The sequence below is a fragment of the Populus euphratica genome, unplaced genomic scaffold, assembly GCF_000495115.2.
Source record: "Populus euphratica unplaced genomic scaffold, PopEup_1.0 scaffold26.1, whole genome shotgun sequence".
Taxonomy (NCBI): domain Eukaryota; kingdom Viridiplantae; phylum Streptophyta; class Magnoliopsida; order Malpighiales; family Salicaceae; genus Populus; species Populus euphratica.
Window position 1 is genome coordinate 788033 of NW_011499896.1, and position 24726 is coordinate 812758.

The 24726-nt window shown below is 34.3% G+C and overlaps 3 protein-coding genes and 2 long non-coding RNA genes across 5 annotated transcripts in view; 3 read left to right on the forward strand and 2 right to left on the reverse strand.

The window, feature by feature from the left end:
• RKF3 (receptor-like kinase in in flowers 3) overlaps positions 1-3171 on the forward strand; it is an 11711-nt gene extending 8540 nt beyond the window's left edge. Inside the window, exon 2 of the mRNA XM_011035356.1 lies at positions 3035-3171. The gene's annotated coding sequence lies outside the window, so the exon portion shown is untranslated. The remainder of the gene's footprint in view (positions 1-3034) is intronic.
• Positions 3172-6186: 3015 nt separating this feature from the next.
• On the forward strand, positions 6187-8094 carry LOC105132073 (uncharacterized). Its single transcript, XR_843539.1, has 6 exons — positions 6187-6463; positions 6583-6667; positions 6904-6946; positions 7037-7093; positions 7190-7249; positions 7346-8094. It is a non-coding gene; the product is annotated as an uncharacterized LOC105132073 (long non-coding RNA).
• Positions 8095-10869: 2775 nt separating this feature from the next.
• LOC105132072 (sugar transporter ERD6-like 7) lies at positions 10870-15281 on the forward strand. Its single transcript, XM_011035357.1, has 18 exons — positions 10870-11280; positions 11393-11455; positions 12511-12600; positions 12726-12785; positions 12872-12937; positions 13020-13085; positions 13279-13354; positions 13449-13513; positions 13587-13679; positions 13777-13857; positions 13950-14034; positions 14115-14158; positions 14251-14313; positions 14407-14466; positions 14572-14625; positions 14757-14816; positions 14907-15021; positions 15124-15281. The coding sequence occupies exons 1-18, from the start codon at positions 11086-11088 to the stop codon at positions 15234-15236; spliced, it is 1449 nt and encodes a 482-aa protein (XP_011033659.1). The 5' UTR covers positions 10870-11085; the 3' UTR covers positions 15237-15281.
• Positions 15282-18237: 2956 nt separating this feature from the next.
• On the reverse strand, positions 18238-19068 carry LOC105132074 (uncharacterized). The gene is made up of 5 exons (XR_843540.1): positions 19005-19068; positions 18679-18744; positions 18484-18587; positions 18320-18371; positions 18238-18248 (listed from the first exon to the last, which is right to left on the reverse strand). It is a non-coding gene; the product is annotated as an uncharacterized LOC105132074 (long non-coding RNA).
• Positions 19069-20727: 1659 nt separating this feature from the next.
• LOC105132075 (probable indole-3-acetic acid-amido synthetase GH3.6) lies at positions 20728-22939 on the reverse strand. Its single transcript, XM_011035359.1, has 3 exons — positions 22561-22939; positions 22281-22388; positions 20728-22147 (listed from the first exon to the last, which is right to left on the reverse strand). The coding sequence occupies exons 1-3, from the start codon at positions 22848-22850 to the stop codon at positions 20806-20808; spliced, it is 1740 nt and encodes a 579-aa protein (XP_011033661.1). The 5' UTR covers positions 22851-22939; the 3' UTR covers positions 20728-20805.
• Between the last annotated feature and the right edge of the window lie 1787 nt (positions 22940-24726).

Below are 24726 nucleotides of genomic sequence, written 5' to 3' on the forward strand. Positions count from 1 at the left end.
CCTTCTATAATTGATTTTTTTTATTTGAGTCTTTTATCTTCAAGTTTTTATTTATGGCATTCTTTTTTAGGTCATATTTTGTCTTGTCGTTTGAAATTTTTGGCATCTATAGAAGCTTTAGAAAATTTAAAAACTTGTGACATTTCTGATTGTAGTGGATGTAAATTGACAAAACTTTATGCTTTACCTTTTAATCGAAATATTTTTTTTTTTCACCATTTGATTTAATTCATTCTGATGTATGTGGATCTTCTCTTGTTGTCATAAAAAGAGGGTCTCGATATCATGTCTTTTTTATTGATGATCATACTCATTATTGTTAGGTTTATTTAATGAAATATTGTTCTGAATTCTTTAAGATATATATAGCTTTTCAAGCTCTTATCAAAACTTAACACTATGCTGTGATCAAATGCTTTAGGTGTGATTTGGGTGGGGAATACACCTCTAATAAATTTTACCAATTGCTTTCTTTAGATGGAATCATCAACCGAACTTCATGTATAGATACTCCTAAGCAAAATGATGTTGTTGAAAGAAAACATAGGCACATTGTCGAAATTGCTTGTTCTTTCTTGTTGTCTACTTTTGTTCCTAGTGAATTTTGGGGAGAAGCTATTGTTACTACTGTAAGTTTGATTAATATAATTCCATCTTCTCATAGTTCGGGTCTATCTTCTTTTAAAAAGTTATATAGGTATGTTCTTTATTACTCTTCATTTAGAGTCTTTGGTTATACTTGTTTCGTTCTTCGTCCTTATATAGAACACAATAAACTATCCTTTTAATTCGTTATTTATGTCTTTCTGGGTTATGGTGAAAGTAAATAGGGTTATCATTTTTTTAATCCAATAACTCAGAAACTTTATGTGTCTTGTCATTTTATCTTCCTTAAGCATATACTTTTCTTTTCTATTCCATCCACTATTTATAGCCTGACTAAATCTGATCTTATTCTTATAGATTCTTTTTTTGAGGATTCTAGTAATGTTACCTCTCTCCATGTTCGACCAATTTGTACTCATAACTTTGTAAGTACTAGTACTTTACTCTTTAGCACACCTGAAGCTCCAGTACTTTACTCTTTAGCACACCTGAGAAGCTCTATTCTCATCTATAGCCTTTTAAGCTTCATTTGGATTCCACCTCCATATTAGTTCATCCTTATTTGTAAATCCACAAAACTACCAGATTTTGTTTATTCTTGTTATTCTTCATTATTTACTTCCTTTTTAGCTTCTATTTATTGTCTCTTTCTTTTCCTATAGAGAGACAATTTTTGATTCATTTTGGCAGCAAACTATGGATGAAAAGCTTTCTGCTTTATATAAGACATATACTTGAGATCTAGTTTCTCTACCTCTTTGTAAGAGTGTTGTTGGTTGTTGTTGAGTGTATAAAATCAAGACTAATTTTGATGGGTCTATTGAGTAATAAAAAGCTAAGCTAGTTGCAAAAGGATATTCTCAACAATATGGTATAAACTATGAGGAAATATTTGTCCTAGTTGCAAAAAGACTACTATTCATACTTTTATTACCGTAGCTTCGATTCATTAGTGACATGTTAAAAATGTCTTCTTGAATGGAGATCTTCAAGAAGAAGTTTATATGACACCCCCTTAGTATTTCACATAACTCTAGATATATTTGTAAGCTTAACAAAGCATTCTATGGTTTCAAACAAGCACCCTATGTTTGGTTTGAGAAATTCTTTAATGTGACCTTGTCTCTTGACTTTACTTCTAGCAGTTATGATTCTGCTTTTTTTATTAAGTGCATTGATGCAGGTTATACAATTTTGTTTATATATGTTAATGACATGATTATTATTGGTGATGATATTGATGATATTTTAGTTTTGAAGATAGAGTTGTTTAGACAATTTGAAATGAAGAATTTGGGTTATCTTCGATATTTTCTAAGTATTGCGGTAGCATACTCACCTAGATGTTACCTTTTTTCTCAGTCAAAATATGTTACAGATATTCTTGAGCGAGCTAGACTTTTTGATAATAAGACTGTAGATACTCATATTGAGGTTAACGCAAGGTACTTTTCTTCTAATGGTTTATCTTTGATAGATCTTACTTTATACTGCATAATTATTGGGAGTTTGGTATATTTCACCATTATTTATCCAGATATTGTATATGCTGTTCATGTTGTTAGTTAATTTATTGCTTCTCCTATAACTGTTCACTAAGCAGCCGTTCTTTGTATTTTTCGATATCTTTGTGGTACAATTTTTCAGAGTTTATTACTTTCATCCATTTTTTCCTTAGAGTTGCGCGCATACTTTGATGCTGATTATAGCAGTGATCTTATAGATCCCAAGTATGTTACCGGGTTATGTATCTTTTTAAGTGATTCTCTTATTTATTAGAAGCAAGAAACAATATATTGTTTCTCAATCATCACCAAAGCAGAATATTATGCCATGACATCTACTACTAAATAGATTGTTTGGTTACGTTGATTACTTACTGATATGAGAGTTTTCTTTTCTCATCCTACGCCTATGTATTGTGATAACCAAAGTTCTATTCAGATTGCTCACAACTCGGTTTTCCATGAGCGAACTAAGCAAATTGAGATCGATTATCATCTTACTTGTTATCATCTCAAGCATGATACTATTGCTTTGCCTTTTGTTTATTCTTCCTTATAGATTGCAGTTTTCTTTATCAAGACGTATTCCATCTCTCGTTTTTGTTTTCTGGTTGGAAAACTCTCGATACTTGTAGTTGTAGCATCATGAGTTTAAAGGAAGATGTTAAATAATATTTATGCAGTTATATTTATTAAGGGTAGAATAATATTTTCAGTTTAATCTATATACACTTTATTTGTATTTAGATCAAGACTAAGCATTCATAATATGCAAATTATTTAGAATTTTTAGCCTTTTTTTGTGTTTGAACTTAATTATTTTAACAAAGATAGATAAATGAAAAAGAATAGTTAATTCTTTCCGTTTAAGTGATATAGAATGTCTATTGATGTTTTGTATGCATATAATATTATATATCTAAATGAAAATGTGTATCATTGGATTAATAATTAAAGATGCATAATCTGACCTTCAGCATCATGTAAAGCTTCTTCCCTTGCAAGTGCTAGAGGTAATAGTGTTACTGTATAGCATAATCAAGTTGCCCTTTTCAAATTTTCTTCTGATAGAAGAATTTATCGTTTTTTGTTTGCTCATATATTTTATCGCTGAGTGGACAGGCTGAATAGAGATTATAGCGAGTAGCCAGTATCTAAACATTGGTCTTTTGAGTCAAACCCTCCTTGAGGAGGCTATCGAAGGGTTGGTGTGCTGCCTTGCGAGGTTCTAAACCTTCAAGGCATGGTAGAAGCTAGCAATATGTTTGGACTGTTATGGAGAAAAGGCTTAGTTTGTCTACCGAAAATAGCACGGTATTAGTCATGTTTGCAATGTAAATCATATTTAGAGATGAGAAGTCTGAGCTGCAGGTGGCATAATATGCACTCGAAGAGTTTATGCTGGCGTCTGGACAAATTTGTGCGCTAGCGAGGCTGGCTGGAGACTGAACTGGACTCTCTTTGATTTCACAGGAAATGGAGGAATGAATTGACCGATTCATTAGATCCTAGGTTGGGACTGACAATGCTTTGTATGATCAAAGAACGTATACGAGTTCTGATCTCGGTTTTATTATGGTGTTTCTTGACTGAACTAGGAAGAAAATCCACAGAATGTATACGAGTAACTGATCTAGGCTTCAAGTGCCAGTTTCTACGAGGAACTCTCTCTGGGTTTACTTGCAATGCTGTTTACATATTGCGATGGGGCAAAGCAAATCCTAACACGGCATGCTGGTAGACAAGAACAAAGATTCTTTCATCCACTAGGAGAAGCCTCAAAGCTTAAAAACCAAGCCGAAGCTGGCAACCCAGTTTCACGTACAATCATTCCCTATAGCCTTTGGTAAACATTCCAGGTAGGCAAGGAAGAGAACTGCGATTGAAGCTGCTTAAAACCACATTCAAGGCTCATGTGCAGCGCCTTGATGCTATTGAATCAAAAGTGATAGAACAGTGCAAGGACTTTTTTTTTCTGGAATGACTTGGTCAAACTAGCCTCAATTAATATACTACCAAGTCAACATAACACCGCTGTAAATTTGAAAATGTCAAATTCCTCATCCCTGCACGTGCCTGTGAACCTGAAGTACCCTCGATTCAACAATTGATCTTAATTTACAGGTCATCTATTCTAAATTTTATCTCTATTCTTCCCTTCGGTTCACATTACTTCTGTCGACGTTTATAGGTCAACAAGTAAGGCCGCCTTTATTTCGTTATTCTTCTTTTAGCAGCCACTACTTGACATTGTTGTTGTGATTATATTCATATAAATTTCTCAAAAACATCATTTACCTGCTTACAATAGCGGTTGAAACCATCATCCATGGCAGCCCCGGTTTTATAGCAAAGAATTTTCTTTTTAATTCCTCATGCATGAAACGTGCTCCTATTCACAGTCTTGGTGTTTATTATTTTCCTCCTAAATCAGTTATTTTCCTCCTAAATCATTTATTTTCCTCCTAAAGCAGATGCTATTTTGAAGAAAATTATTTTGACTTTACTGTTCTATGCTTGAACGAGACAGCTTTTTAAGAAAATGACTTTGTGGTTTCAGAAAAAGATAAATCTCATCCTATTTGTCTACGAAATCATTTTCTTGGACTTTTCTTTGGGCTGTTCGTTTATATATATATATATATATATAAAGATATGGATAGTGGTAAAGATAAGGCATGAGAGGACATAGAGAATTATAGGTTGTACAGTTCTGCAGTTTTCGGCAGAAAAACCACATACTTGGCAAATCTTTACATTTTTCACGATAGCTTCTACAGTTCTATTTGTTATTCAACCGATACTTTCAGGAAATATGACAGGTTTAATTGTTGATACATTAAATTTTAATCACCATCGGAAAATTTATACTATATTTACTATGATTGAATATAGGGAATAATAAACGAATATGAAACAAATGTAGCACATGGAAAAGATTACAAATGGTTTAAGATCCATTGCAGGAAACCGACTATTAGGATAAAAAGACAAGGCATGTTCGGGGTTTTCGTAAACAAAATCAGAACCTGTTATACAATGCAACTTCAATATGGAAAATCAACTCTTAGGGCTTTAACTTCAAATCTGAAGTGTTAATTTCCGAGTATGTATTCAGTATTCTGTCTTCGGTTCCATATTGACGGCTGGTGCAATGATCGGTGCACTCACAAGAAAGGGATAAGGAAAGAGATTCTATCATGAATCTTTACAGTTCTTTCAAGCTACACTTGTGAGAGATTCGGTTCCACCTAACAATGCTGTGTTAATGTGGGATGCAGGCGGTGAGAATTTCTAACACCTTCTGTGTAATTCCGTTTACTTTGCTAAGGTTGTGTCATCATAGTATGTATAACAACTTGATTTTTGGACATGACTATATATTTTATTCTGTCTTGGTTAATACATCAAGGGCGCTTTGGCATTGGACATTGGAAGATTGGCAACAGGATACGGAATGGGAGCACTATACTATGTGGCACGTTGTTTCTCTCTTCTAACGCCTAAAACATGTTCTTGTAGCTGACATTGCATCCAGTAACCTTAGAGGAACATTAACAACTGCAGCCCAGGTAAAGATTGCACACGACAAAAAAATTGCTGAAACACTTTCTTTTTGTTAAATTTTGATTTCCAATGTAGTGACAGTCTAGCTTTATGGATCTTTCTGAATTAAGGAATAGAAAACAGATAATGCAGATCACTCGTAATGAGAAACTATACATAAGAATCACAATCCGTTATATATTATTGTATCTTACAGCTTATGGTTGGTATTGGAGTGTCTGTTGCATTCATAACAGGGACAGTACTGACATGGAGAGTTTTGGATTTGACTGGTAAAATTCCTGTATCCATTTTTATATTCAATCATCCAAAGCAAAATATTGCAAAAGATAGTAGGACGGGGTGTTTACTTTCGAAGTTTGCTGGACTCATCCCTTGTGTAATTCTGCTTGTTGGCCTGTCTCTTTTACCATAGTCCCCCAGATGGCTGGTAAGAAACAACAATATGTATATTTAAAAGATGAAACTGATAGCAACGAATAACTTCTATGCATGAAACAACTGTCTGATGAATGCAGGCAAAGAAGGGACGTGAAGAAGAGTTTGAAAGCACACTACAGAAACTTCGTGGCAAGGCCGTTGATTCATCTGACGACGCAGCTGAAATCAAGGTTCTCAGTTTGCAGTCCGCATTAGAATTTCATTGCTATTTCTAATTATTTACAGTACAATAAGAGAATGAGTAATATGCCAATTGTCTGACAGGATCATATAGAAACTATAGAACGGCTCCCAAAAGCCAAACTGCTTGACTTTTCAAAGAAGACACCTGCCCTAAAGTCATTGTAAATGTGTCTCTCTTCAGCCAGATTTTCACTTACTTTTCCACTGATCTCATTAAAGTACTCCATCAAATCTGACATTCAACTATAAATAACGTCTAACTTTTTCATTATTTGACCAGATAGTAGTTGGATTGATGGTCTTACAACAACTGGGAGGAACCAACGCGTTCTGCTTTTATGCCAGCCATACCATTGAGTCAGCAGGTAAAAGTTCTTTGTTAAAGATTCCTTTCAAGGGAAAATCACCTTACATGAACATGGGGAGAAAACATCACATTTTGTCTCTGGTTAAACAGATTAAAAAATCAGTCTCCATAACTTTCGTTTAGCCATTTTCTTTCTTTCATCTTGAAAGGAAATCGAGTAACTCATGATTGAACTCATATGCTGCTCAAAGATTCATAATTGATTTTCTAATTTCTGTGATTGTAATATGTCAGGATTTTCCCTTTCTGTTGAACCATAACCTATGCCATCCTTCAGGTTTCAAACTCTCACAACGTGTGTCACCTCAAGAAAAATAAACTGTCTCAGCTATAGCTAGAAATTGACTGAAGCAGTTCCATTTTGCAGGTTGTGGCCTTCAGCACAGCCATAATAGATTAAATTGGAGGAAAGCCTCTTTTATTGGTAAAGTTCTCACGTAACTGTCAGGAGGAGCTATAAAAATCTCCTCAGACCAGTCACCCGTCACAAGCTGAAAATTATGCTTTCTTGGCATTCTAGGTTTCTGCTTTTGGATTGGTCCACAGCTGCATAATCACAGGGCTTTCATTCTATCTGAAGGTGCAATTCATGGTACTTGAAATGTATACCGGAGTGAGGCTCCCAAGATATTTTGGAGAAGTATGTACCTGGCACTTGCTTTGTTCTCATCCACAGTTAAATGCTAGGCAAACAATGGATAAGGTTGTGAGAATGCTGTAAACAGAACTCTCACTCCCCCCTCTCATCCACAGTTGTTGCCCTATAGATCTCAAAAGGTCAGCATATTTTACCCTATAGAATAAGCAAGTGCTAGAGGTATAGTGTTACCCTATAGAATAATCAAAAGGTCATTTTCAGATGTTCTTTGGTTTTAGAATTTAACATTTTGTTTGCCCATTTACTTTATTGGTGACTAGAGAACTGAATAGAGATTGTAGCTGCAGCCAGTATGCTTTTTCAGTGAACCCTCTTCTTGAGGTGGCTATCCAAGGATTGGCGTGCTGCCTTGTGAGTTTCTCTAAACTTTGAAGGCATGGTAGAAGCTCAATGCTTCTTTGGATTGTAATGGAGAAAAGGCCCGGTTTGGAGATTGTTTCGACAATTGTCATTTGGTTTGGCATGGTTTAGTCCTGTTTGCAATGTACATTATAGTGGAGATGGGAAGGCTAAGCTGTAGGCGGCATTATATGCGTTGGAAAGTATATGCTGGAAATCTGAAAGGTTGTGCACATCTGTGCATTAGGCTGGCTGGAGCATGATAATGCTCTGTGTGATGGAAAGAATGTATCAGTAACTGGTCTCAGTTTCATAATATTTTCCCTTGAATTTTGAGCCAGTAGAAATCACACATTGCTGGCATTTGGAGCTGTTAACTTTCTTGAGTAGTTTAATGATTTGTTGTTCATTGAGTTTTGAGAGGTAAATGTTGATTTTTTTTGGGATTAGAGATGCATTCGATCCCTTTGCCATTTCTCTCTAAGCTAGGTCTGTTGAGTTTGAGAATGTGAAATTTACTCTCTGATGACGCATGCTCGAGTGCCCGTTTGTAACAAGGAACTCTCTTTAGATTTACTTCCAATCACTGCTCCAGAAAATTAAAAAATATAAATTAAAAAATTATCTATAAATAATAATATTTGTCATAAAAATCACACCATAAATTTTTCACTAGTAATTTTTAAAGAAAACAACAAGAGAATTAAGAAAAATAAAATCTATTCGAACATATTTGACATGTTAAATTACCGATGAAATTTCCGTTAGAAATTAAAAAAAAATTAAAATCCAATAGTTTTTTCTTCCTTCAATTCAAACCCTAACTCTAATTTCTTTAAATTTTCGACAACCCCCCTCTAAAATCCAACCACCCAACCTACCACCATCAACGCAACCTCCCCCCCTTTTTTATTTTTATGTCAAGCTTCATTCCACCATCTCAGAAAACCCATCCATTTTTGTTATAACACCAATTTATATTTAAAGTTAAAATATTCGAAATTTGCTTGTTGAATTTGTAGTTTGCATATATATATATATATGTATGTATTTAAGTATTTTATTTATTTTATAATAATAATTTTATTGTATTTGTGTATTATTTTATTTTAGGGTTTATTTGAGATTCGAGAAAAGTAAATTTTGTTTGTTATTTAATAAAATTAAGTGTGATTCTATACTTAAGTGTATTAAAATTAAAGAAATAATGAATAATTAACTCAAGTGTGCCCGAGTCCACGTTGGAAAATTATTTTTCCAACTAATGTAAGAAATTCTTGTTTCCATGGCTACAAGCTAAAGAAACTCTTCTCTTGATAAAACTACCTTCTAAGAGAAAACCCTTTGACTTTCCAATACGACTGCAATTGTATGGCGTTGGTGTTTCAACTGAACCTGTCGGCCCAGTTTGACCTTGCGGTGCTGGTTTAAAAATCCATGTGTTGAGGTGTACTTATTATGGCCTGCTCCACCCACTGATTGAGTTTCTTCTTTTTAATGAAAATACTGATAGAATTGAATTGTTGATGGAGTAAAAACCTTGATGATAAAGTTTTTGATGACGATATTTGATGGGAATGAAAAATATTGATGGATTTTTAAAAAGTATTTTAAAAATATAAAAATAAATACAATTTTATGAATCTCAATTAAAAAAATATATAAAAACTGTTTTATTTAAACTTAATTTTTAATTTTTTTAATATTAAATATTTTGCTGCTGCCTAAATCAAGTGTAAAACAAATATAATTATCTAAGTGGTGGTCAAGTGGTATAAATTTAGAACTAAGGGATTTGTTTTCTCTGTGGTTTCAGATTCGAGTCTTTGGTTGCTCGTATAATAGCTACTAGAGGCTTATATGATTATTAATTTCAGAGCCTATGAGATTAATCATGATACGTGTAAATTGACTCAAATACCCATATTAATCTTAAAAAAAAAATGTAAAACAAACTCAGGCTAAATCTCTCCTATACCTTTTTTTTTTTTTAATAATTTGGTCGAGTCTACTCTGACTGACCTAAACATGCTAGTTTCTTTACGATTTTGTTGTAGTATCATATTCCAAGTGTCAGAGAGAATTAGAGAAAAAGGTAAGAAAGGAACAATGGTGAAACACATTTTATTCATATTATACATTATTGTCATAAAGGAAGAAGTCCCATAGACTTGTACTTAGATTACAGTACTTTCATGACATTAGCTTATGAGGAATCATAGCATTGGATAATCACTTCATTAGTGTTCTCCATGCAATTACCTAGAATAACTAAAAGAAAACTCTGAACGTATGTAGATTTTAAAGTTAATTTTTAGAACTCCCTTTTGGTTTTTATAATCTTAAAATCCTTGGGAGTTTTGAAAATATGTTACGGGATGATCTTGAAACTCCCTGTTGTATGATTATTTTGTCATGGTTAATGTTACTTCTTATTAATGACAAGAACTTCAATGTCTTTTCTCTTCTGTTTTTATTGAACAACCACAATGTTGTTCTCACTACTTTATGTATCTTCCATCTTTATCTTGAGCTGATGTTTCTTGCATCTTTGTCTTGGTGACTCTTTTCATCTGCACTATCTATCACTGTATAACCGAGCTGATGTTTCTTGCATCTTTGTCTTGCTGACTCTTTTCATCTGCACCTGCTTGTCAACCTTCATACCATCAATTCAACGGTTTGTCGTTTTTCATCTATCTTGTATCTTTTTGGTTCGAGTTGCCACTTGCGTGACGTGGAATAACCCTGTCTTTATTTAGTTATTATTATTGTTATTATTACTACTTGGGTATTATTTTAGGGGTTGCTTTCACATCAACTTCCAAAATATCAAAGAGGCCTCTTATTTATTTATTTATTTATAGGCACGGGTTTTTTTCCTCTCCCAAAGCAGATACTGTCAATACAATGGTCAGGTATAGAAAACTGTTTTATGGCTCGACTGTTCCATGCTTGAAAGAGACAGATTTTATAAGCAAAGAGCGAATTAGAGCTTAGAATTGATAGTCTTTTATAATCTGCTAAAAACTTTCTGAAAGAACATACCTAGCATGTTGATGTTATGCTCTTTCAGCGATTGACTCTCTGTTGATGCACCTAACGCCTTCCTGTTTCTTATGAAACCAGCAACGGTTTTGCACAGCATCAAAGGGCAGATCCCACTGGAAAATGTGTATCTCGTTGCTAATATAAGAGGAGCCATTATGATTATTGAAGTTTGACAGCTCCGGGACCAAGTATTTTGGTCTCCTTTCGAAAGCAAATATCATCCACGTCTTGTTGCTCAATAAAAATATCTCATTCGGGCCTTTTTCAATATGTCTTCTGCGACCACTAAAACATTGTCAGAATTCTCTTTGGCCTGCTCGTCCATATATATAGAGATAGAGAGAGAGAGACTGTAGAAAAGAAAGGGCATGGCCATCAGAGAAAACATAGAGAATGATAACGATGGTGCGCTTGAAGACGCAAGAGAACCACTCATGCCGAAGAATTCATCTTACGAAGAAGGATCTGGCTCTCAGTGTAGCAGCAACAATACTGGTACTGCTTGGATGGTTTACCTCAGCACATTTGTTGCAGTTGCTGGTTCTTTTGAAGTTGGATCCTGTGTAAGTGCAACCTCGTCATTTCCTTTTCAACTCTAAAAACACGTACTATTAATTAGTAGTTCAAAACCTTGCATTACGACCACCGACAACAGGTGTTTGCTTTTGAATCCAGTCTGGCTATTCATCACCAACTCAGAAGGCTATGAGGGAAGATCTGTCTTTGTCTATAGCAGAGGTGAGTTAATGATTCAAGCAAGGCCTTAGCTTCACTCTTTTCTTTTCTTTCTTTTCTTCTTGAAAAATCCAATATATTTAATTGATTGGAGAATGTTAAGCTAACCTTCATACGAGAATGATGCCGAAAGTAACAGACCAAAAACAGATTAAAACTAAGGATCCCAAGAGCAAACCAGAAAATTGTAGACAGCGTAGAATAGGACAAAAAGCATATTCCAGAAACATGGAACAGCTAGATCAGCATAGGAGGAGCAGAAGCTTATTTGGGCAAACAATTAGGGGCATCAGCAAGCAAAGTCGAACTCAAACATAGAAACTCCTTACCAAATGAAAGCCACATCGAAAAGGCAGCACTAGAAAATGATAACCTATTAACCTTAGTAAAGCATAGGCAAATTAAAGTAGTTAAACAATTGTGCAAGAAAATCCAAATTAACAAAAATGAATCCATGAGAAGAAACGAAAGAAGCAGCATAAGGTGGGAAGTGTGGATAGGAGCATAGAAAATCTTGAGAGTAGGCAAAGAATAACAGGCAGAACTGTAGACGCGTTGGAGTTATATGATATCACTGCACACAATGGATCCATAAGAGACTGCCAAACTCAGGAAAAGAGGAAGAAGCCAGACCTCCAACAAAAATTTACACGCACCCTAGAAGCAGCAATTTTCTATTCCAAAAAACAGATAACGAATATTTTCCTTTTTGAAGACTCGAATTAACACACCTGAAAAAACCAAGCAAGGATAATGGCATCGATAAATGCTCAAAATCAGACCCCACAAAATTGATACTTGGAAACATTTGTCAACACAGACAATTCTTTCTTTCAGAGGGAATTTTCTGTTGATCCAATAATCAATTCTTCATCCCTGGAATGCTAAATCATGAGAGGAACTCACTGGATTATGTTGCTGATAGTTTCCTCTCCATAGTTTCCGTTAACAAAATCAGATCGTCTGTATGACGCAACTTTAAACATCGGAAATCAACTCTCAGGGTTTTAGCTTCTAAACTGATTCGTTGATTTCTGAGAATGCTTTTATGCATGCAGTATTCCTTGTTTGGTTCCATATTGACAGTTGGTGCAATGATTGGTGCAATCACAAGCGGACCAATTGCTGATTATATTGGTCGAAAAGGGGTAAGAAAACGGATGATATTATGAATCCCTAATCTTTCAAGATAAACTAGTGAAGGATTCTGTTCTTTACATGTTTTTTTCCAGAGAATATCCACCTAATAATACTGTGTTCATGTGGAATATAGGCGATGAGATTTTCTAGCACCTTCTGTGTTGCAGGATGGCTTGCCATTTACTTTGCTAAGGTTTGTGTCATCTTAATAAGCATAAAAAAATGATCTTTCCAAATAAATTACTATAAATCTTACCCTGTCTTGGTTCGATATGAAAGGGCGCTCTGGCATTGGACATTGGGAGATTGGCAACTGGATATGGAATGGGAGCCTTGTCCTTCGTGGTACATTTTATTTCCCATCTAGCATTTGATTAATATAAAACATGTTACTGATGAGCATCATGTCATTATTTATCATGACCAGGTACCTGTTTTTATAGCTGAAATTGCACCCAAAAACCTTAGAGGAACATTAACAACTGTGACTCAGGTAAACATTGCACACAGAGAAATCACGTGCACACTATTTTCATAGTTAAATTTGTATTCCCATGTTGTGACCGTCTAATTTGATGGATTCTTTCTGAATAAAAGAATATGAAATAGACAATGCAGATCATCCATAACGACAAATTATACATAAGGATTACTATTCACAACTCGATAAATAATCATATCTTCAGCTTATGGTTGCTACTGGAGTGTCTGTTGCATTCATAATAGGAACAGTACTGAGATGGAGGGTTTTGGCTTTGACTGGTATGTTTACTCTGTCCATTTGCATATTCAATCATCGAAAGAAAAATAATGCAACGGATAGTAAGTCAGGGAGCTTACCTCTGAAGTCTTGCAGGAGTTATCCCTTGTGTAATTCTGCATGTTGGCCTATTTCTCATTCCGGAGTCTCCCAGATGGCTGGTAAAAAAAAGCAATATTTATATATAAATGACAAAGAATAACATATGCATGACACACTATCTGATGAATCCAGGCAAAGAGAGGGCGTGAAAAAGAGTTTGAAACCACATTACAGAAACTTCGTGGCAGGGCTGCTGATATATCTTACGAGGCAATTGAAATCAAGGTTCCCATTTTGTAGTCTGCATTAGGATTTCATTGTAAATATCTCAAAATTTACAATAAAAAATAAAATAACGAGTAATATGTCAATTGTCTGACAGGATTATACAGAAACTCTGGAACGCCTCCCAAAAGCCAAACTGCTAGACCTATTCCAAAGAAGAAACCTGCACTCAGTCCTTGTAAATATTTCATTACTTTCTACTGATCCCAGTGAAAAATAAGTAGTCACTCCACCATGACCTTTTATTTTAACTTCTTAATTATTTTCCAGATAGGAGTTGGATTGATGGTTTTGCAACAATTTGGAGGAATCAATGCAGTTTGCTTTTATGCTAGCTCTATCTTTGAAGTAGCAGGTAAAGAAGATTGAAAGTTTGAACTGGCGTGCTGCTCAAAGATTCATGATTGTTCTAATTTTCTGAGACTGATATTTCAGGATTTTCTCCGTCTCTTGGAACCATAATCTATGCCATCCTTCAGGTTTCTAACTTCCCAGAATGCTAGTCAAATTAAAAAGAAAGTTTAATTGTCTCAACCCGCTTGGAATTGACTGAAACAATTCCATTTTGCAGGTTGTGGTTGTTGCCCTAAACACAACCATTATAGATAAAGTTGGAAGAAAGCCTCTTTTACTGGTAAAGTTTTGTTCACGTCTCAGTTAGAGCTTCCTCAGAGTCAGACTAGCCACCCCTTCACATATTGAAAGCTGTACTTTCTTTGCTTTCTAGTTTTCTGCATCAGGACTGGTCATCGCCTGCCTAATAACTGGGCTTTCATTCTATCTGAAGGTTATAGTCAAACTCTCATTCTCAAATATACCTTACAAGTCATAATTCACGATGCTCTCTTTTCCAGATATATAAATATTTAGAGATACATTGTGTGTAAAACAGGTTCATGAATTGGCACTCAAGTCAGCTCCCATGCTCGCTGTAATTGGCATATTGGTAAGACTACAAGTTTTCTCAAACGATATCACTGTTAGCTTGGATTGATCTTCCTAAAGAGTAAAAACAATTAACGACAAAAAGCCCCATATATTCCCATGTTAAATCTGACAATCACTCTTCGAGTTTAGCTATTTATAGGAACATTTTCGGCAGGAATGGGTCCAATTCCTTGGGTTATAATGTCAGAGGTAATCTAATACTCCATTCAAGATGATAACTCCGTCTCCATATATATTGGATATACCCCCCCCAACATAAACATTATCTTTTTGTTGCAGATATTCCCTTTGAATATCAAAGGAGTTGCTGGAAGCCTAGCAACACTAGTGAACTGGTTCTGTGCATGGGCAGTTTCCTTCACCTTCAACTTCCTTATGTCCTGGAGCTCCTATGGTAAATAAATCTAAAACTTCATTTTATCAGAAGCAATTTAACATTAAATTGTAAAGCAAGATGTGCAAGCCGAAATCTGATTTATCCAAGTCTTGTTTTCAGGTACATTTATTCTTTATGCTGCGATCAATGCGATGACCATAGCGTTTGTGGCATTGCTGGTGCCAGAAACAAAAGGAAGAACCCTGGAACAAATTCAAGCAGCCATACGTTGATGCTTAGAGCTGGAAACAAAGCACACGCTATCTCTAATGATATAGCAATCGTTATGTCACTGAAATAATAAAGAACATCAACAATAAATCAAGCAGCTACGGCCTGCTTGCGGAAACTAAGAAATAATAATAGTTATTTGTTTTCGAAGTTTGACGTGTATTAATTTTGGTTTGAAGAGCTTCTGTTCCATGCAAATGAATGGGGAAATTTCCTGCTGCCCATTGCGGAGGAATTCCTACAGCACAATACATGATAATCTCTCAAACCACCACATTTTTTTTCGAACCTGAGAGAAAGACACTGATGCTAGTTGAGCTCGCAGCCTATGCCTGGATATTTATTCCTTGTTTTATCACTAGCTCATTACCTTTGGTCCCAATTATGGTTGTCTAAAAGGAAACTTAATTTTTTGTTATATAATAATGCTTCTGATTCCTAAAATATTTGTCCAAACAATTAATATTGACCAACTCGTAAAACAAAAGCTAAAAGAGATAATTCGATAATCAAGATGGATCAAATAGTGAAAACGGTCTTTTTAATATGGTCCATTTATTATTATTATATTAATTAAGGATAAATTGCTTCTTTAATATTTTATATGCACACTGAAATGACAAGAATACTTGTGTGTGTGTGTGTGTGTGTGTGTGGAGCAGCACTCTAGTATAGTAATAAATCAAACCTCAAGAAGAGACCGCCTTTCTCTGTGCATCTCACGACTAAGGAAGCACTTCTGTGCCTGCTGCAGCGATACTGCGACTCTGCAATGTGGATATAGATACGATGATGAGCATGGTAATTGTCTTGCAAATTTCATTGTTAAAAACAAATAAAATAAAATTCTTTGTTTTCTTAGTGCAGGTGTAATTCAACAAGACATAATTGTTTTTCGAAAAAATATAAATAAATAAAGGAATACAAGCAATTGAACTACATATAAGACAGGAGACATTGTACTTGTAATAATCACAAAATCAAAATGAGTAATTTTTTTTTTTTAAATATTCTTTCTTTTGGAAAGACAGATGATCAAATCAAATATACAATGACCATCGTTTTCGATTATGTTGTTGCCTTTGTTGCACAGTAAATTTCGAGTTGGCAGTGGCACTTCGAAGGCCTATTTGTAGCTTCTTGACACTACTATTAGGAGCCACTTGATTTAGGTTACGTTTAATATTACATTTTAATCATGTTTTTTTTAAATCTTTTTAAATTATTTTGATATGCTAATATTTTAAAAAAAAATGTTATTTTGATATATTTTTAAGTAAAAACTACTTTAAAAAATAATATCTATCACCCTCTCAAATAAACACTTATTATCTATTAATTTTTACAATTCAACAGTATTTTTCAAACTATTTCTGTTTAGAAAAATATCAAATTAATATTTTTAAAATCTTTTTAATTATTTTAATTTGTTGATATTAAAAATAAATAAAAAATTTAAAATTATTGTTTTAATAAATTTTTTAATTGAAAAATAGTTTTACAAAAACACCATGTTTTACCGAAGACGCCCTATACGTGACTTGCACCACCATCACTCCTTAATTGAGAATAAAGAGAGCTATGGAACTTCAGTTTTCCCTTCTTCGATGTTCATTTTTGACGAAAGTTTGAATTGAAAGCCGCAAACAGTTTGATGGGACAGATTACATTACTGTTCCCATGAAAGCCATGGAGCTACTGTCGCAAAATCAGGCTTAAATCCTAAGAATTCCTTCAATGACCTTGCTTGCTCTATCTAGCTCTCTGCTACATTTTTTTTATTGGTTTGAGTAAAAAAAAAAAAAAGCCATAAAAAGTATATACTGTCACCAATGTTCCCCAAAAAATGAACATAAACGAAGAATTTCGCAAGATGTATTACCTCATCATACCAATTTCAAATCAAAATCAGATACCAGTATTCAATCCATGTTGCGACAATTTCTTTCAAATTAGTAGAAATTCATTTTTAAGAAGTCATTTATGTGATTAATTTATAGCTTTACAATCAGCTTGAAGTTGGCAAACGTGAGATACCCGACCTGATTGTTAAATCCTATCAACGATTTAATGAAAATAAAATTATGAAAAGGGCATGGTGTAAGAAATTCACAAGAAAAACTAGGCTGAGTAAGAATGTGTTTGCTGTTCGTGCACAGAGGGTATCACCATGTTGCACTCTTTAGCAATGCTAGAAACATGTCCATTTCATAGGGACAAAAAGCCTCCCAAAGTCATCTGCACTGAGACTGTTTTCGGAACAAGGTTAATTGGTTTCATTTTTCCCCACTCAGAGCAATGATATTTGGTTATTTCCTTTCTTTAAGTAGCCATCCAACTTTTAAGTTTTGAGGATAATTCTCTCCATGCCATCATGACACCAGATAAAAATCATTGAAACATGAAAAGTTCAAGAATCAAAGGATTTGGATATGATTGTGTGAAGCAATCAATCAGCAAAAAGAAAGCTGATATAAATAAAAATGAAAGCAAGAATAAATCAAGAGAATCAAGCTGTTGGACTCCCAAATAGTTTATCCAAGATGCGAAAAATGAATTGAGGAAAACAAAGGTCGAACCTAATGTTAATCAGATGCTTGATTTAATCAACCATCATCATTCTATTAAGTTCTTTGCCAGTAATAACAACGAGCGGTGGAGTTAGATGAGTATGGAGGTGGGGGGGCGTCCATGGAGACTTAGAGAGTGGAAGAAAAATATATCTGAAGGTTGTGAAATACAGCAGTTTTTGTCCTGAAAAAGGCAGGTAAGTTGCTGGCTTGTGAGAGGACGACTTTGCAGTTTTTCATAAATCCTATGTATGTTGTTATGTCCACATACTTGACATCCTACGAAAGAAATTTAAGCTTCTATATTTCAATACAATGTGAATAAAGGAGCAATTTCATGGTGAGTTGAATCAGCAGATATAATAAAGTGAGGATATAAATAATTAAATACCAAACCATCTTTGCACTCCGCAAAAAACCTTACAGCATCTGTGCACCCCTTTCCTGTTCAAGCACGAAGGGGTGAAAAAACATAGAGAATTTAGAAAGAACCAATGCAGAAAGACAAAGGTTACCTCGTAAAATGTCTATGTTATCCATGCTATCCACAAGAACTCTCAATGATAACTTAACAAAGAAAGATATTAGGTGAGGCTAATATCATCAAGGTTCTGATATTATATTAAAAAAAAAATTCAGCTAAATAATTTAAATTATTAGGTAAGGTTGTAACACTTACCAAGGTGTATGGTCATTGCCCAATTTCACCCTTCCAACATTTGTTTCTCATATTTTTAGGGTAAAATCATCACGGAAAAATCATTCCCACATCTGTTCACTTACCTGCAAGAACAACTCTGGTTTTTTTACTAGATTCCTTAAGAAAAAAAATCATTCCCCCAATGACCATCAAAATGAGAAAATATTTGCTTACCTACAGGTAACCATTCTATCTCCTTCATCGTTAAAAGAAAGTGCCCAGACAGTGGAAGAGAGACTGCTGAGTGGAAAAAATGCCTCGATCAAATTGATTTGATCCATCATATTGCAAAGGGAGTTATTGACAAACCAACAAATAGCATGAACTAGAGCAATACAAAATTGAAGTCTATGCAAAAGCTAACTATATCAGCTAAGCCTACATAATGATTAAAATATAAGAAGAGCCCATCTGTGAGAGTAACACAAAAGCAAAAGGTGGGGTGGGGTGAGGGGAGGAAGGAAGGAAGGGGGGCAGAGGGGGAAGGGGGAAGAGAGTACTTGCTAGATTCACCTAAGGTTTGAACACAATGGCAATCACCAGTACCATCCTCAGCCCAAACCTGTATTTCTAAGAAAACATTAATGTTGTTTTCATACTTTTTAACTTATTTCGAAAGCAGAAATGGAATTTTTAAAGAAGCTTATTTCAGTGGAAATAAGAGCAGAGATGAGCAATTTTACCTTGTCATAGTTAAACAAAACATCCATAGCTCGATGCCATTTAACCATTTTAAGTGTCCTTGGAAAAACCGAAACAGACTCGGCTTCATTCCTAGGCATTACTTCCCAAATCCAAACAGTTTTATCCCAACTACAAGTCTTAAGGAGCGAACCAGATACATTCCAAGACACGCTTTTCACTTCATTTTCATGACCCTGGAAAGTGCAAGATCAGTCCCGGGCATGAGAAGATTTTTTCAAACCCAAAAAAGGCAGCAAAAGCCAACATTTTTTTATCAATTGAAATACCTCTAAAGCAGCAAGACATTCGAAATCACCGCCATTAATTTCCCAAATGGCAGTTGTGTCATCGAAGCTGGGAGTTGCCAACAATTTCCCAGAAGGAGACCAGGCACACACGACCGAACAGTTCCAGTGTGTTTCTTCCAGAACTGCCTGCACTGCAGACATCCCATAATTAATCATAAAAATCTTCCAACGGGAAAATCAACTAAATGAAACAATTTCCTAGATATCGAGGAACCCAACCCAACAGTTCTAGTATGTGTTTCAAGTGGCATTAGCGCCAAACTGGCCACTCGTTTATCTGACTTGCAGCCGAGGGTAGTGGCACGAGTTCCTCGATATTAAATTAAAAAAAAAAAAGATAAACAAAGGAAAAAAGAAAACCTTGCAGTGCCAAAGGCGATTGGAAGGGGTCTGCTCCAGATTCGATCAGTCATATCACCGCTACTCAAGCGAAGACAGGAGCAATATTAGAAGTTTCAGTGGCTGGATTCCATACTAAGCTCCAAACGCTATCGGTGTGCCCTTTATGTGTTGAATCTTCTTCAGCTCCATATCGCCATTGTACAAATCCATGCTCAAGTGTTACATTTTTTTTTTTTTTTGAAAGAGTAGTCAAATAATTCACGACGGCGTCCTTCACATTCTATCATTCTTATTTCTACTATTTTAATTAAATATTTAGAGATGGTTAATATTATATAATATTTTATTAGTTATTTTCTGAATTAACTTGAAAAAAAAAACAACATAAAAAAATATATATAACCTGCTAAAAATAATAAATAGAATATTATTAATCAATCCATGAGCACAGTAAATTTTTTCTTTTCACCAAGTATAAATCATATTTCTTTGTTTATTGCACTTTTCATTCTTTGTTTTTCTTTGTTTGTGTTTTTTTATTACAAGAGGGCAAAACGACCAGACCCAAAAACCAACAAGAAAGCCTAAAATTACTTGTCCCAGCCTAAACCCTATCCCAAAATGAGCCAGGATATTTCTTTGTTTATTGCACTTTTCATTCTTTGTTTTTCTTTGTTTGTGTTTTTTTATTACAAGAGGGCAAAACGACCAGACCCAAAAACCAACAAGAAAGCCTAAAATTACTTGTCCCAGCCTAAACCCTATCCCAAAATGAGCCAGGCCATCTGCACAACAGTTGACCTCTCTCTATTTTGGATTTTTCACTTTATTGTTTCTGTTTGACGCCACATTGGCGTTGCGGCCTCGAAACTTATTGAGGACACCCAAATTGAAAACATATTTCCATCACAAACAAAAGCCTGAAGCACACGAGGTTTTGCGACTTCCTGACTTGTTATTTGGTTTCTTATCCATGAAATGAATCCAGGCTTATTGTCAGAACAGCAGATTCTTCCATAAAGCCAACAATTTCACGATTCCTAATGATTTTTGGTGGTTTATATTGACCAGCTGGTGCCCCATTCTTGATGGCCATTTGTAATATCCCATCAAAGCTACCAGACCTTACAACAGATACCAACAAAGGGCCTATCTCTCCCCTGTCCCTCTGCACCTTATAAATTTCTCCCAAACCATTCTCAAGAGAGGAACAACACTTCTGCAGAGCTTCAACTGATCCCTGCAACTTCTCCTCCTGTAGAAAATCACATCCCTCTCTGAATTCTATGAACACCTTCAACTGCTTTGGACTTAACTCAAAATCTGAGAAACTTGTGAACTCCACAACTTCTGCTGCCATCGAATGCTGAAAACTCTCCATAGCAGACATCAAGTCTTTCTCAGTTATTATCTCGTAACCAGTTTTAGGAGCTCTCATCACGAACTCTACTAGCGGAGATGAATTATGAAAACCAACAACTCTCACAATGTCACCCAAACGGTATCGATACAATCCTCTGTAAGTAGTCACAGCCACCTCATACATCTTCCCTGCCTCGACACCTGAAAAATCCACAGTTTCTTCACCAACAACACTGCTCTCATTCAAATCAAAGGGGAGAAATTCGAAATAGGCTGCGGTTGGAAGCATGACAAATCGGGTTGACTCTGGAGGTTGCTGGATATCCAAGTTAATACCCAGGCAACATTCTGATGCAAAATAATCTCCACCTAAAATCATTACATCTCCCGCATAGTACTTGAGTTTGGAATAATACTGCTTCATGCTTCCAGTTGTAACAGACTTAACATAGCGAACATTAGGCCATAATTTAGTCAGAATCCCACCCCAATTGCTTTCTGCACAAATTTCTCGAATTCTCCTCGACAAATCAACTTGAGGTCCACCAAGAAATTCAACAACAGATTCCTTCATTGCCGCGTCAGCAATTTCCAAACTAGGAAACCCACTTTCGAGATCATCACAGAGTTTCTCCCACTTGGATTCCAGCAGTGAAAATGCTCTAATCAAGCCTGCCGCATACGCAGCACGAATCCCATCAATTACATCAAAGCTCCTAAGTGCGCAGAGTAGATGGCAATACATTTGTTGCTCAACATTTGAACCAAAAACAACCTCACGAGGACTAATACAAGAAAGAATTTGAGACCAATTGCTTCTACTCTTATTCCCTTGCAAAGGGTATGTAGAGGCAGCCATAACCTTGAATCCACCTCTTGTAGTTGTAGCATCATCCGCGTATAGAAACCAAAGGATTTTATTCACTTCAGGTCGTGGTGGAACTAATCTAAATCAATGTATAAATAATTATAAAAAAAATAAAGCTTTGATTATGCATACCAATATAAAAAACAATTTAAGAATAAGAAATCAACCAAAAAATGCAAAAACATTAATAAAATTAAAAGTAAACAACTTACTTTCGAAAAATCGCAGCGCTGCCTTGATGAGCATTATACGAGGCAGCTTTTGATAGAGCTGAATCAAAGTAAGGGATCAATTTGGGCTTCATTGTACTAGTGCCAGAGCTACAAAATTAAAATATAAATTATAATCTGATACAAGATAGGCTTCATTGTAGTGGTACCAGAGCAACAAAATCAAAACATAAATTATAATCTGATATAAGATAGGTTTTTCTTCTCCTCCTTGATTTTTTTTTTTTTGCTATTGGGCTTGAAGAAGAAATCAAAGCATTACCTGTAGAAGAAACAAAGGAGAGGATCAGCGGAGAGGAGGGGCTGGTGGTGATCAATGTCTCCATTGGCCGATTGATTGATGAGATGAAAATAGTCATCGTAGGAAGACAAAGGGACCTGGCTTCGAAAAGTAGCGGCATCGACGGGGGCATGACAGGCAGAGAGATAAGGTTGAAGATAGCCAACGCTAGCTTGGTGTTGGAGGATGGAGTGGAGGGTCTGGAGCTGGTGATGTGCGGCGTTCTTGGTCAAGTCTTCAAGGTTCCGATCAAGTTCATCGTATGTCATCATCTCTCACAGCACACCAGACCAAACAACTGTTAAATGGGCAGAGAGACCGGGAGAAATTGTGAAACCAGGTTTGACTACCTTCCGCAGATTGACCGTTGCCTTGTACAAACATCAATGCTAATTTTACATTATATTTTGGATAAAGTGTGCAGTTAGAACCCAAAATACAATTAAATGCTAAAATATCATAGGATAAAATTTTTTTAGTAAAATAATATAGTTTTAAAATATCATGATTTAAAAATATAATATTTTAATAATATCATAATTCAGAAACATTATAATCTCAAGAAAATTATTTTGAAATATAACTGAATTTTTAATAAAATAATTAAATTATAGCCAAAACAATCAAACTATTTTAATGTGTATATTCTATCATTCAATTTACTGCTTATCTGAGTTCTTTCATACCACTCAATTTAATAGGAATGTTCATATGAAAAACATATTTCTTAGAGTCATAATATTATTATATGATCTATCTCTACTTATTATTAATTCAAATAGAATGGTTAAGGGTGTCTTGGTTTTTTTTTTAGTAAAATAACTTCATTATCTTTAAAAACAAATAATCATTTAACTATGGTCTAGGGTCTTTTTAGGCATTTCATATTTTTTGCTACAATATAATTGCTCTATTACTATTGGATTCAAATTTTCATAACCTTAACTTGAAGGGTTAATTTGTAATTTTAAAGTTTTTTTTTTTGGCAATAATGCTTAGGTTTGAAGGATAGAGTATTATTTAAAAAAAATGCAAAAACTCTGGTGGTAAAAAATGTTATTCCACCAAGTCATTCGATTTGTTTTGGCCTCCCCTTTCTTTTTATATAATGTGTACAGTTGTCAAACCTCCAACGCATCATTAACATCTTTTTTTTTTTTTTTTTTCTTTTTAGAAATTAATGTTTGGCCCTCTACATTTTTATAGTAGCTTTTTAAGTTAGTTTTTTTTTTTTTTTTCGTTTCTTGATTTTTATTTGTTTTATTTCAATTTATTTCTCAAATTTTGTTTTGTTTTCATTGTATCCTCTTTAGATTCTTTTGGTTTATCAAATTTAGTCATTGTTTTTTTTATTTTTTTAAGATTGTTTCTCAACTTGTTTTCCTTTTCAATTTCATGTCTACCTTGTCTAAGTCAACATGAAATAAGTTAACAAAGCGTAAGGACACTAACACTGTTTTAGAGTTTTGGCAACAACAATGGCATGATGACTAAAACTCAATGACAAGTTCTCTCACACCTAGAGAGATTAAAGTAGAAGGATTTTTTTAAAAAAATATCTTAATTATTATTATATTTTATTTAGTACCTGTTTGAGAACTACAAATTATGTTTTCTCAATTTTTTTAAAAATATTTTGCTAAAAAATATTTTTTATTATTTTCAGATAGTTTTTTTATGTTAATATCAAAAATAATTTTTATAAAATAAAAAATCATTGTATGATGTATTTTTAAGCAAAAAACACAATTAGTTTAGGAATATATTTTCTTTTTTATGATTTTCTTTTTTTCTATTTAGTTTAGGAAATCAAATATTGAGATTAATGATTTTAGTTTTTTATAGTTTTTTTAGGACTTTTATTACTTTTTCTTTATTTTTGGGTTTTCTAATTTATTTAAAATGATTTTTGAATTTATTTAAAAAGTTGTAAACCTCTTAAATAAAAAAATCATAATAAAGTTTTATCTTCAATAATAAAAATACAAATTAGAATTATTGTGTCCTACCATACTCTAGCCATTAAGTTGTTTTCTTTTGTTATTATTATATTGCTTGTGCTTTCGTCCGTACTAAATTTAAAAAAATATATTAACATGATAATTTGTTTAGATTGTTTATGATTAATTCATGTTAACTTTTTAACTC